Source organism: Gossypium hirsutum, chromosome D09 (genome assembly GCF_007990345.1).
Source record: "Gossypium hirsutum isolate 1008001.06 chromosome D09, Gossypium_hirsutum_v2.1, whole genome shotgun sequence".
Taxonomy (NCBI): Eukaryota; Viridiplantae; Streptophyta; class Magnoliopsida; order Malvales; family Malvaceae; genus Gossypium; species Gossypium hirsutum.
Genome location: NC_053445.1, coordinates 18,682,248 through 18,695,221, shown reverse-complemented (window position 1 = coordinate 18,695,221; position 12,974 = coordinate 18,682,248). Strand labels below are relative to the sequence as shown.

At 29.8% G+C, this 12,974-nt stretch overlaps 1 protein-coding gene, 1 non-coding gene and 1 pseudogene across 2 annotated transcripts; all 3 read right to left on the bottom strand.

The window, feature by feature from the left end:
• Positions 1–8,179: 8,179 nt before the first annotated feature.
• LOC107951276 (rRNA 2'-O-methyltransferase fibrillarin 2) lies at positions 8,180–11,023 on the bottom strand. The gene is made up of 7 exons (XM_016886270.2): positions 10,895–11,023; positions 10,445–10,743; positions 10,159–10,254; positions 9,986–10,063; positions 9,727–9,903; positions 8,663–8,731; positions 8,180–8,512 (listed from the first exon to the last, which is right to left on the bottom strand). Exons 1-7 carry the CDS (start codon positions 10,908–10,910, stop codon positions 8,336–8,338), a joined length of 912 nt encoding a protein of 303 aa, XP_016741759.2. The 5' UTR covers positions 10,911–11,023; the 3' UTR covers positions 8,180–8,335.
• LOC121221558 (uncharacterized) lies at positions 9,132–9,198 on the bottom strand (annotated as a pseudogene).
• Positions 9,348–9,420, bottom strand: LOC121221557 (small nucleolar RNA snoR60). Its single transcript, XR_005918948.1, has one exon. It is a non-coding gene; the product is annotated as a small nucleolar RNA snoR60 (small nucleolar RNA).
• Positions 11,024–12,974: the final 1,951 nt, after the last annotated feature.

Sequence of the window (12,974 nt, the reverse complement as noted above, 5' to 3'; positions counted from 1 at the left end):
GCCAGTGGCCGGAGCTGCGCGAAACAGGCTTCTTAGCCCTCCCTTCACGGCGTCCCTGAAGGCTAAGCCTTCTCGACCGCGGGACCGAGAGGAAAAAGGAGACCTTCCTCCCCATTCGACTCTGGTGACGGCGAAGGAGGGCTCTGACTCTGGCCCCCGAAATCAACAGGTATTTCTTTTTTAGTTTCGTTTTCGTTAAGAAAGATTGTAGAAAAACAAACAAAATAAAATAAAATAAAAGGAAAATAAAGAGAATACAAAAACGCAAGAACAGAAAAAAGAATCGGAATCAACCTTTTTATCTGTTTTTCTTTTTTTGAATTCAAAACGCTGTCCCCTTTTTTTTACAGAGATATTGTTTTTGCTTTTATATCCCATTTACATTGTATTTTAGTTGTATTCTTTGCATTATCTGTTGTGTGCTCCGACTTTCTCTGCCATTTTGCAGGTGTTGATGAAGCTAGGCACGGTGGGTGGCGATGGGACAAGGCAGACGGCAGAGGGAGGGATGCGGCGCTAGGTTTGGCTAGGGTTTCGTTTTTCTGAAACCCTAGTTGGGTTTTTAGGGGGAATTGGGCTCGGGTTTTGGGTTAGGTTTTAGATGGGTTTGGTTTATTTTGTAATTGGGCTTGTAACGGGTAGTGGGCCACCGGGTAAATGGGCCTGCAACAAGGATAATGTCTCATCATTGATTTGATAATTTTTTGTCTTGATGTGATTGTTTCCACGTGCTTCCTTTTTTGTTTAGACATGAATGTGGTTGCTTTTCCACATTGCTTCCTTTTTTGTCTAGACATGGATGTGGTTGTTTTTCCACGTTGCTTCCTTTTTGGTATTTTTCTTTATTGGTTTCTTCCAAGTGGCTTGTCTTTTCATTTATCCCTGTTGGATATTATTTAGATTCATTTCTTCAATTTCATCTAAATGTAATGAATCAATTGACAATTTTGGCTAGTTCTAATTTTTCCATGTATTTTTTATTTCTTTTATTATGTGTAATGGAAGATCTTCAATCTCCATGTCAGCTATTTTTTTTAATATTTGAACGGATTCTTTATTTCTATCATCCTGAGTATATCCAACTCCAGTATCATATATCAATATTCTTCTTCCATCAATCCAGAAGCAGTAATATTTTTGTTGAAGTGGATATTGAGCTTTGGTAATTAAATCTATTCCTGCTTGGATTTGATAATAACTGGGATTATTGTAACACTTGTCAATATTTTTTGTCAAATGTTTTTTCACCTCTTTGGTTGCTGAAAGGTTGGGTTCTCCGATCATTTTTTTAATGATCCATATTTGATATAGCTGAAAAAAATTTTCTTTTTCAACTATATCAATAAGACTACTGATTTCAAGATAAAAATGATAATAAAAATCATCTTCATATACCATATGTAATAATATAGTTTTAATAAATGCAAAAAAAATCTTTTAATAAATGAAAAGAAAAATTTTGAACTGTTATTTCCATAACAAAACACCATTCAATACTGATTATGTCAAATGGTTCATGATCAAGTCTAAACTTTATAGTAGGAAATTTTTCATTTAAATCATTTGTAAAAACATAAGCTTGTAGAAAGCATTTAGAAAAAGCTTTTTGAAATTGAGCTTGTTGGTTGCAAATGACTCCATTTATTTTTGTAAATAATTCTATAGGCAGAATATTCTTAGTCTTATTATATAAACATAAACTAAACATTTTATTTATAACCGAGTTATTTATTCCCTTATTAATAAAATACTAGAATATATCAAGAAGATTATTTATCTCCTTAATTTCTAAATAACTAATTTCTAGTTCTTCCCAATCTCGATATAAAATAGATTTTAATAATAAATCATGAGCTTCTTGTTCTTTAGTTGTTTTTTCAACTAAAAATTGTGAAAGCCTAGTAAGAGCTCTTCTGAAATTAGCTCTTTGCTCAGTAATATGGGTTTTTCATATTTCATTAATAAAATTATATAATTTTGATGGTAAGCCTGGATTACAAAAATATTTTATTTCCAGAATTTGTTGTGGTTTCAACAAATTTTCTACTGCACAAAATGTTTCTGCTCCTTTTATTATTTCAACATAACTGGCTTGATATGCTAAATTTGGATCTTGAGACCAAGGTAATTAACTTACCGGTTGTGGTGTAAATGATAATTGAGTTCCAACTAGTTATCTTACCATTGGATATAGAATGTAATATCCTTGATTAGGATAAAAAAAAGATATTTAAGAAGGTATTGTCACAAATCCTTGATTAGGATTTATTGATTTGAAAGTGTTCCTTTTGTTGGGTCTTTTATGAATAGTTGTCTATTCACGGACTTTTTCTAAAAGTTATTTACCTCTATTCATATGGCCTGCTAAGATAATCAACAATAATATTTTCAGTTCCTTTTACATATAAAACTTCAAAATTAAAAGTACATAATTCATTATAACATCTAATTCTTCTAGGCACAGTTTCTAAACTTTTATTAGTAAGAAAATGTTTAACTGCTTGATTATTAGTTTTTATGATAAATTTTTCAGGTGCTAAATATATAAGAAAATTTTTTATTCCTTTCTTTATAGCTAATAATTCTTTTTCATATATAACATAATTAATTTCATTCGGTTAAAATTTTCTCGAACTATATCCACATATTAATTCTTCGTTATTTATTGTTCTAGCTTTTAAGATACAACCCCAATGATTTTGTGAAGCATATGTTTCTAAAATTAATTTATCACATTGTTTAGGTAAATAAACTTTTAGAATTTGATTGATTTCAGATTTTAAATTTTTTTATAATTTCCAAGTCTGTTTTAGACCAGATAAATGGTTTATTCTTTTTTTAATTTTTCATATAACATACTTATTTTTTCAAATAGGTTAGGAAATAAATTTCTTCCATAATTTATAATTCCTAGAAATTGTACTTGAAGCTGCTTTTTATCTTCAATTTTTTTAAGGAATTATTTTATTTTTACTATAATATGATCTTATAGTTTAATACCATTTGCAAATAATTTTAATCCTAAAAATTTTATTTCTAATTTTTCTAGCTCTATTTTCTTATGACTTAGTATAATTCCATGTTTTATGAATTCCTTAGAAATAATATTTAAATGTTTTCTATATAATTATAATGTATCTGAAAATATTAAAATATCATCTATATAAACTAGACAAAAAAAATTTATATTGATTAAATATAGAGTCCATCCATCTTTGAAAGATTTATGATGCATTACATAATTCAAATGACATTACTTTCCATTGATAATGTCCATTAGGTGCACTAAAAGCTGTTAAAGGTTTGGACTATTTTGTTAGCATGATTTGTCAGAATCCCAATTTACATTCAAATTTACTAAAATATTTTGCTTGTTTAGCTTGATTAATTAAAACGTCATTTCTTGGAATAAAATAACCATAAAAAATAATGTTTTGATTTAATCTTTTATAATTAATGACTATTCTAGCTTTTTCTCTTTTTATTTTGGCATGATTTCTAACCATAAAGTTGGACTAGAGTGTGGATTATTAGTTTTTTCTATTAATCTTTTTTCTAGTAATTCCTTAATTTGTATGTCTAATTCATCTATATCTTGTTTAGTATAGATCATTGGTTTCACTCTAATAATTTTATTGGGATTTTCTAATTTAATATCACAATATATAGGGCTATCTTGCCATAATTTTAATGGTTTTTCACTAAAATTATTATCTAATATTTTAAACAACCAATGACTTGTTTCAAGTTGTTTAATTTGTTCTTTTTTTGGTGGTGTAAATTTTTTATAACAAACAATTTTATGATTTTCTACTAATGGTATTTCTATAGAAGTTTTTTTCTACAGATAACATAATTAAATTTCTATCAATAGAAAATGGCAAATGTTGATATATAAAATTATTACCTAATAATATGTCTCCCTGCATTTCTGGAAAGCATAATATTTTAGGTATCACAAATTTTACATTATTTATGTAAATTGGTACGTTTCTTGCTTTATATTGAATTATGATTTCGTTACCATCTATTCGTATGGCTCTTATTGGATGCTTTATAGGTTCCTATTTTTCTAAATGAATGACATTTTTTCTGCAACTACTAGTTGTAGCTCTAGTATCTAGTAAAGCATATATATAAAGAATATGTTTTATATTCTCTAAATTAAAATGTAATTTCAATATATGCATAATATTTCCTGAATTGAAAATTTAAAAATGTAATTACATCACTTGTTCCCAGTTTCATTTGTTGGAGTATTATCGAAGTTTGTATTTCTTCCATTCTAGTGGTTGTACAAGATACAGAGTTTCCACTTAGTTCTGTGGGAAAAATAGGAATATGATCTATTTTCATTCCTATTGGTGTAGTTGATGATACAGAACTTCTACTTGGATTTTCTTCATCTTCCTCTATTTAAGTATTTGAGGGTAAAACCAAATTATTATTTGTATTTGTTATAGCTGTATTTTTAAAATATAATTTATCACTAGACGACACATATTCTATTGTACTTACTGGTTTAGAAGTACTTGCATTATGTATCCTATCTATCATCCAATCTCTTGGTATTGAGAAATCTCTTAAATGTAATAATTTTGGTTGCATTTTAGTAGTGATTTTATTAGATTTAAAGAGTTCAATAATTTTATTATTAATTTCTTTGATTTCTACTTCCGCTGTATTAGTATATTCATTAAGAGAAATCCAACTGATTGCTAGATTTTTAGCTAAATCATTAATTTCAGAATTTTTTGTCTGGATTCTAAGACATAAACATTCTTCTATCAAAGGATCTGTAATAGATATAAAGTAATTTGGTTTAAATTTAAATCCGTGCAAATTTGATTGAATTCCTCCAATAAGTGCTTTTATTGGATTTTCAAATCTTTTATCTAATAAAACCGCTATTATTGGTATATCATGATCTTTTCTAAACAATGCTCTTATAGTTATCATTATAATTCCTAAATGTATATATCTAACTTGGGGAAATTTCTTTTTAATCCTCTTAATTTTATCTTTATTAAATAGTCGGATTTCTATTAAGCCACGTCTATTGTTTTTGGCAACTGTATTACCACTTATTTTTTCTATATATCTTTGACACCATATTTTATATTTAGATATTTTATAAATTTCTTCTTTAGAAATATGATTTTTATTAATTTTTTTCTATCATTTCATTAGAAAAGTCTTTTTCTTCTCCGATTATATTTCCTAATTTTATATCTTGTTGTTCATTCTTAAGAATTTCTTCTAATTGATTATTAGAATTGCTTCCTATATTAAACATAAATATATATTCTTCATCATCTGTATCAAAATCTGTTTCTGATATTAATTCGTATAATATTTCCTTAGGATTTATTTCCTCTTTTAAACATATTTCTAAATCTTGTTCTTCAAGTGTTTTAATCATTTTTCTTGCACTTTTTCCTTTATTAGGACAATGTGGTGCTATATGATCTTCTTCATCACATATGAAACATTTACATTTTTTTTTAGGATTTTTAGAAGTTTTTCTTCTAATAAATCTTTTCTTTTTATTATAACCATAATTTTTCTTATTTCCTAGTTTTCATCTGACTAGCTTATATCTTTTATTTTTATTTTTATGTTTTTTATAAGTATTTGGACGTATTGATTACATCCAAATTCCCATTCGTTTTCTAGAATTTTTGTACAATGTTTATTACTTAGTTTATGCTTAATTTGTTTAGAGGCCTTACTTTGTAAACAATTATAATAGTTATTATTTATTTTGCAAAATTAATTCTATTTCCTATAGAATCTATGATTTCTCATTCTACGCCAAATATTTTACTATGCTTTTCTAACTAAGAATTGTAGTTTTTATACAAGTCTCATCCCATGGTGGTGGTAATTTATAGAAATATTGGTTTTTCCAGAAATTTATGTTTCCATTTTTTAGTTTTTGATATTCATGAAGAAACCTTTTAAAAAATTCTTCTAGATATACGATATCACATAATTTAATTTTTGACAATACATAACTAGATAGACAATCCTAATCTATTTTATCAGTATATCCACAAAATTTTGATTTTAGGATATAAGTTAATCCTTTTAATAAATCTTTGGGAGTTTGAATCTGGTTGGTTAATTGCCCTTTTTGTTCTTTTTCTTTTTCTGATTCTTCCCATCTTCTCATTAATTGTAGAACATCTCCTTGAAATGTTCCAACAAAGTAATTTAAAAAAATTTCCTTTGACCACATGTTGTTGTTAACAACTATAGTCTTAGACTGTGCCCAATCATCTATGGTTTTTTCATAGTCTGCTATAGGAATTAGTTAGATCTAAATATATTCCTCCTTGAGCAACATTTCTTTTATTTAGATCATCTATCCTATGTGGGACTGGTTGAGTAGATGATTCTCCTAAATTTTTAGATTTTATTTCATTAGTAGCAATATTTTCAGTTTGATTACCAAAAATTCTAGTTGTAATTTCAACTTGTTGAAGATCTTTTTGAAGATCTGGCTCTAGTTTTCTTTTTCCATAAGACTCTTGATCTGTTTGATCAGTATCCATTGGTTCTGGTATTTCTATATTTTCTTCTTCATCTGTTGAAGTATTTTCTTCATCAGATTTGTAACTAGTAACATTTATATCTTCCAAGTTTATAGAATTATCAGAATTATTAAAACTACTACTACTGTAGTGTCATAGTTTAACATATAATGATAATTAAATAATACAAATAGGTCTTTATGTTTTTCCTAAAATTGTTCTATTAGTTTTAGATATTCTATTCTTTCATTTGTATTAGATGTCTTAGTGAATTTATTCTTCCAATGTTCTATAAGTTTTTTATAGGATTGAAAATCATATTTTTGTTGATAAATATATTTTCTTTTTTGTTTTTCAAATTTTTTATGTATTCTATTTTTGAAAGACGATTCTTCAGAGGAGGTATCTTCTTCTCCTGACAAAGCAAATATTATATTACTATTTCCATAATATAAAGGTTCTAAATCTATTTCTTGTTCTATATTTTTATTAATAAGAACTTGTTCTAATTTATTATTAACTTTAGATATGATATCTTTAGATTCGTTGTTCAAATCTAATTCTGTAACTTCTCCTAAATTATTTATTTTTTGTTCTATTTTGCTTACTTTATTATATAACTTATGAAAATATATAGAAGTAATATCTATTAAACTATTAAAACCCTTACTAAGTGATGAAATATTGTTTCCATTCTTAAAGTCAATATACATAGCATAATTGCAAATTTTATCCTTATATAGGCAATCGGTTTCTTTCATGAAATTTATCTTAGGTGTCTAAAACCGTCTGTTATCTTTAGATTTTCTTACTTTAAAATGTCAATAGTCTCACCCAGAGATAAATACGCTATAGTAAGACAGAATAATAGATATATGAGTTTTAAGATAAACCAACATGAAATAAACAAAACTGAAAATAAGGGATAAGAACTTACAATGAATACTACGATATTATTTCTTCAGAAAACGTTACACTGATGCTTTGATACCAATTATTGGAGATACGGGAGACAGTAGATAATTATAAAAAATTTAAAGAACGAAAATAATAATAAAGGAAAGATTTTTACAAAGTAGAGGAGGATGGTGGATGAAAAGTAAGTTAGAGAAAAGTTTTTAAAACTAAGTTCCATATATTGACGATGAAGCGGTAAGGTTTTCACCGGCGAATCTACAATCTCTTGTCAAAGCTGATATCGATATCTTGAAACGGCAACAGCAATTTTAGAGGGTGCTCTAAAGTTCGTTCACTTACTCTGTCATGTAGATCTCTCCAGGTTTGTTTCTTGACAAACATGTAAGCTTTATTTTTTCTATCAAAGCCTCCAAGAAAAGCAGAGTTATTTTTGGAGAAAGGCAGCAAGAGAGATTGAGGTAATGCTGATAGTGGCTGTGGGAATGCAGAAGGAAAAGATAGATTTTGAAGATCAAAACTATTTGTAAATTTTTAAGATTATAACTAAATTAATATAATATATAAAAGTTAAAATTAAATTTATTATTGTACTGATTTTTAATTGCTACATCACCCTACCTTTAAAGATTTAATGGCACTTAACCAAGAAAACAATCTCAATTAATTGAGTAACCAAATTAAAACAATTGATAGTTGGGCCACCAAGAAAGAGAAAAGGGCAATAGTTAGGTGTACTGTGATGTAGTTTACCATAAAATAAATCACTGATAGTTCTGCAGAAACAGTGATGAAACATTACAGTAAAAGCTGAAGAGCCATTTTCTTAACTCTATCTGAGATTGCATTCTCTTTTCTAACAAACAAAAAATGGATTAGAAACATTAAGCTGCCGCTTTCTGTTTCTTCGGCATCCGGTAGCCACCAACAACACAAGCATGGTCGCGCTCGAAAGGTTCAAGGGTGACTTGCTCAAAAGGCTTGAATTGCTCCTGTTGCAATTTCTTAACCTCACTCTGGAATACAGCCTCAGCAGGAACAGTGGAGTCGATGCAGTTTGCCTGAAAACAATCAGATATCCATTCCAGTTTAGGACAACATTATGTACTGAAGGCTTCTAAACAAATTGAAGTCACAAGAACTTCCGTGTCTCCAAAAAGTAATAAATTTCACATTTAAAATTCGAAATCCCAAAATTTTCAAGCACTAACCTTAATTGAAATAACAAAATGACCTCCAGCTTTCAGGAAATATGATGCATTCAAAGCCAAAATCCTAGCCTGCAAAAGGAACAATCAATTACTAAGAAACAAAAAGAAAGCAGGAAGATAATGACTCAACTCATCTCCATCAGCAAAGGATATCAGATAAGTTGAGCATGCTGGAGGCTTGCCAGTGGACATAAAGGGCAATCAAAAGAGCACCAACGGAACTAATCTCCTTTTCAATTTTTAGCAATGCACATGGAAAGAAAAGAATGAAGCAATGAAAAGTAGTTTCTGAATACTAGTGTGAGAGACTGACTGTTTTAACAACGAAGTAATTGAAAAATAACTTTAAAAGAAATGAATATACATTTAATTACTGATATTAAGAGAGTAAAGAAATCAATACTTATTTTAAAACCAAAAAAATAAAAAAAGTTGCAAAAACTTTAGACAACATTATAGAAACATTCAAAGCATCTGAATCTCGGTATTGCACCATCCATGATGTCAAGGGGAATCCAAGCATCCATCACTTGCATAGCTATGAAGTAAACAAATAACAAATAAATTTCAACTTCTTGTAGCCAAATACTTGTTATCAGTATGGAAAAAGACCCGGAAACACAATATCCAGGAAAAAAGTTTTCTAGAAAAATTAGCAAACTATTCAAAGTTAACAAATAAATATTGCATCAGAAACTCGAGTTTGCATCACCCATTATGTCTTGAAGGGGAATCCGAGTAGAGTTCATCATATGCATAGGCTAAGTTAAAGCTACTTAGCACATGTGAAGATAGAGTACTTGATGAAAACCAAAGAATAAAGAATAAACAAATACAAAGCCAAAGGAGAAAGAAACCAAGCAAATTTACAAAATCAGGATGCATATATGAATGATATAAACAGAGAGCACACAAGTGCAACGTACACCATCAAGATCAGACTACAGCACGATCTCAGGCTACAGTTAATATGGCAAAGAAGAAACTGATATTTGCAATTCTTTTTCGCTACTTGGTAAATCATAAATTGAAAAAAAAAAAGAGCCACAAACACTCAAGCAAACCTGATCAGGCTGAGCAACATCAGAAAATATCACATCCACCATGCCAACTAGCATCCTATATTTAGCCGGATGCCTGGCATCTTCAATGATAGGTATAACATTTGTCCGCTTCTTAGCCATGTTTACCAAGTCTCTACCACTTCGGTGAGAAAATTCCACAGCATAAACCACCCCATTCTAATGAATAAACAGACAAAAATAAGCAACTTTGCAAGATGCATACAAACAAAGATAATGTTTAGAGCAATACTATACTTACAGGACCAACAACGTCAGATACATGAGAAACAGTAGTACCAGAAGCAGCTCCAAGGTAAAGAACCTTAGCACCAGGTTTCTTGATTAAACCACAATAATATCAAATTAGACAGGTTTTATGATGGATATATATAGGTATATTGAACAAAATTAAATTGATTGATGAAAGCTTACAATCCATATATTATCTACACCACCAAGAACCGCAGCTGCCAACTTGGATCGGAAAGGATTCCAAACCCTGTATTCAACTTTGGTCCCATCTTCATTCTGTTAAGTCAAAGTTCTAAGACCCTCAATTTCTCATGACAAAATTAATCACTCTTATCAACACAAGTCAAGTGGAAGAGCACAAAACCCAATTGGCTATACAGAGCAAATTCAATATATCATTTGTACTATCATGTAGGGCAAAATATGATAAAGGAAATGGACTTGGTTAATAGAAAGACAAGATGACCTGAACAGCAATCCTTTTTTCATTGTAGACAGCTTCACCAGGGACCATATTCTTAGTAACAAGAGCATCTTCTTTACCCTTTGCAACAAAAACTCCCTCGTGTCTATGGGGCTCTACTATAACCTTGCTCCCACCTTTCATTCCACCTCTTCCTCCACCCCCTCTTCCTCCACCGCGGCCACCACGCCCACCACCTCGGGACTTCGTGGCACTGCCCCCTCTATCGCCACCTCTTCCACCACCACCTCTCCCTCTCCCTCCATCACCTCTGCCCCTAAACCCACCACCACCACCACGGCCTGCACATAACCAAACTATTAGAAATACAAAACGAGTCTCCAAACAACTTTAGAAAAATAGACAAACGGAGTAGTAAGCTGCTTCTTAGCTCCAAACTATTAAATGCATATGCTGCTTTAAATCACAAAGAAAAAGAAGAGACACGGTCACCTCTTGGAGGTCTCATCTCTGGGAGACTTTGGAACCAAAGAGAGCGAAATGAGGGAAACTAGAGAAACAGAGTGAGAAGCGAAGCAATGTTTGGAGGCAAATGTTAGGGTTTATACCTTATATACAACAAACTAGGGTTTATATGTTAAAAAATGTGGGGTTTATTAAAGGCTAGTTTAGGCTGTAAAGTAAAAAAGATAAAAAGAAAAAATTTAACTGAATATTTGGGTAAAAATATAAAATAATGATTTATGGTAATTTATTATTAATATTTTAATATATGAAAAATAAATTTAAATATTTTTTAGGTATTTAATATTAATTATTTATAAAAATTTTATTTAAATATATAAATAATATTTGTAATATTAAAACATAATTATTACAAGTTGAAATATATAATGATATATATTTGAAATAAGTAATTATATATTTAATAATAATGTTATATAAAAATATTAAATTATAAATAATAGTTAAAACCATCATTCTTCTTTGTTTAGCACATTTTAGAAACACTTCTAGGGTGTGTCGAAACCCCTTCCTCTTGCAAACAACATAAGTGGGTCAAAAATATTAAAGTAAATCATTTATGTATTCTTTGTATATTTGGGTGATAATTAGAGTGAGATCTTTTTTATGAAGAGATTCCATGAGATTTAAAATAATCTAAGGTTGAAATTAAATGTTAAATTGAAATAACAATATCATTCAACCTTTAATGAGGCCACATTGATTTTTTGAGAAAAGTGTGGTAGAATTTTGGAAAATCGGTTGTATCCTTTAACCTATTAAATCGATTACCACATGAAAGAGAGAAAAAAATAAGTAAAAGAAAAAGAATTTGAATTTTTATTAATATAATAAATAATAAATAAGAAAAGGAAATTGTTAGGCTCTAAAATATCAAAAGGCTAAAGGTATTTTAAAAATATTTTACATTAAATTAGAGGTGTTCATGGCCCAGCCCGACGCCCCCCGAAAAATGAGAGGGTTTGGGTAAAAATATAGGCTCGAAATATGGGTTTGGGCAAAAAATGAGGCCCGTTTAAAAAAAGGTTGGGCCTCGGGTAAAATATTTTTGGCTCGGGCCCGGCCCGATTTATATATTAATTTAATATATTTTTTATTTTAAAATATATACTACTTTTTGTAACTTTGTTTAATTGTTTTTAACTTTGTTTCACTTCCAGGTATCCAAAATCCCTAACTCAGACGTGCGGCCTCCTCCCTTTTTTTCTCAATTCCAAAATCTAGGTTCACCTCCACCGATCCACCTTCGGTCCTCCATCAGAGTTTAGAGCAGTCGTATTTAAGGTAAATGAAGCTCTATTTCAAATTTATTTATATAAACTTATCAGAGGTTCAGGCCCTCGCCCGAAGAAAACTAGAGACGTTGCAGACATACCCTTTTTCTGATCAACTTTTAATATAAGTAGGGATTTATAGCTAATTCTTAGGCTATCCCTTCGGGGATGTAGCATAGTTCCCCTAGTCCGAAATCGAATCTATACTCTGTCTTTAACCTTCATTCGAGCGGTGGAAAGAGTCTTTACGTAGGACTGGTATTATAAGTTTTCTTCCTTCTATGATATCTTACTATAGAAGGATCGAAGAGCTATGGTTGATAAGAAGAGTTGGAATTCACTCGATTATTAAGAGCCATTGTTAGAATGAAACATTATGCCACTGTTGTTTTTATGTGTAGCCAGATGGAATTATTAAGAGTTCCCCATAATGTTTATTCTTTGAGCATCTTGATTAATTGCTTTTGTCAATTAGGTCATATTGATTTTGAGTTTTCTGTTTTAGGGAAAATGCTGAAGTTAGGGGTTAAGCCTAGTGTTGTAACTTTGTCCACTTTGATTAATGGGCTTTGTAGGCAAAGTAAGATTTCTCAGGCTGTGAAATTGTTTGATGAAATGGTTGAAAAAGGTTATCAACTTAATTTAATTGTTTAGAGTACAATACTTAATGGGTTGTGTAAAATCGGGTCTGGGAATATTGATCGAGCTGTTAGGTTTCTAAGAATGATGGAAGAAAGAGGTTTTGAACGCAATATTGTAGCATATAATACTAT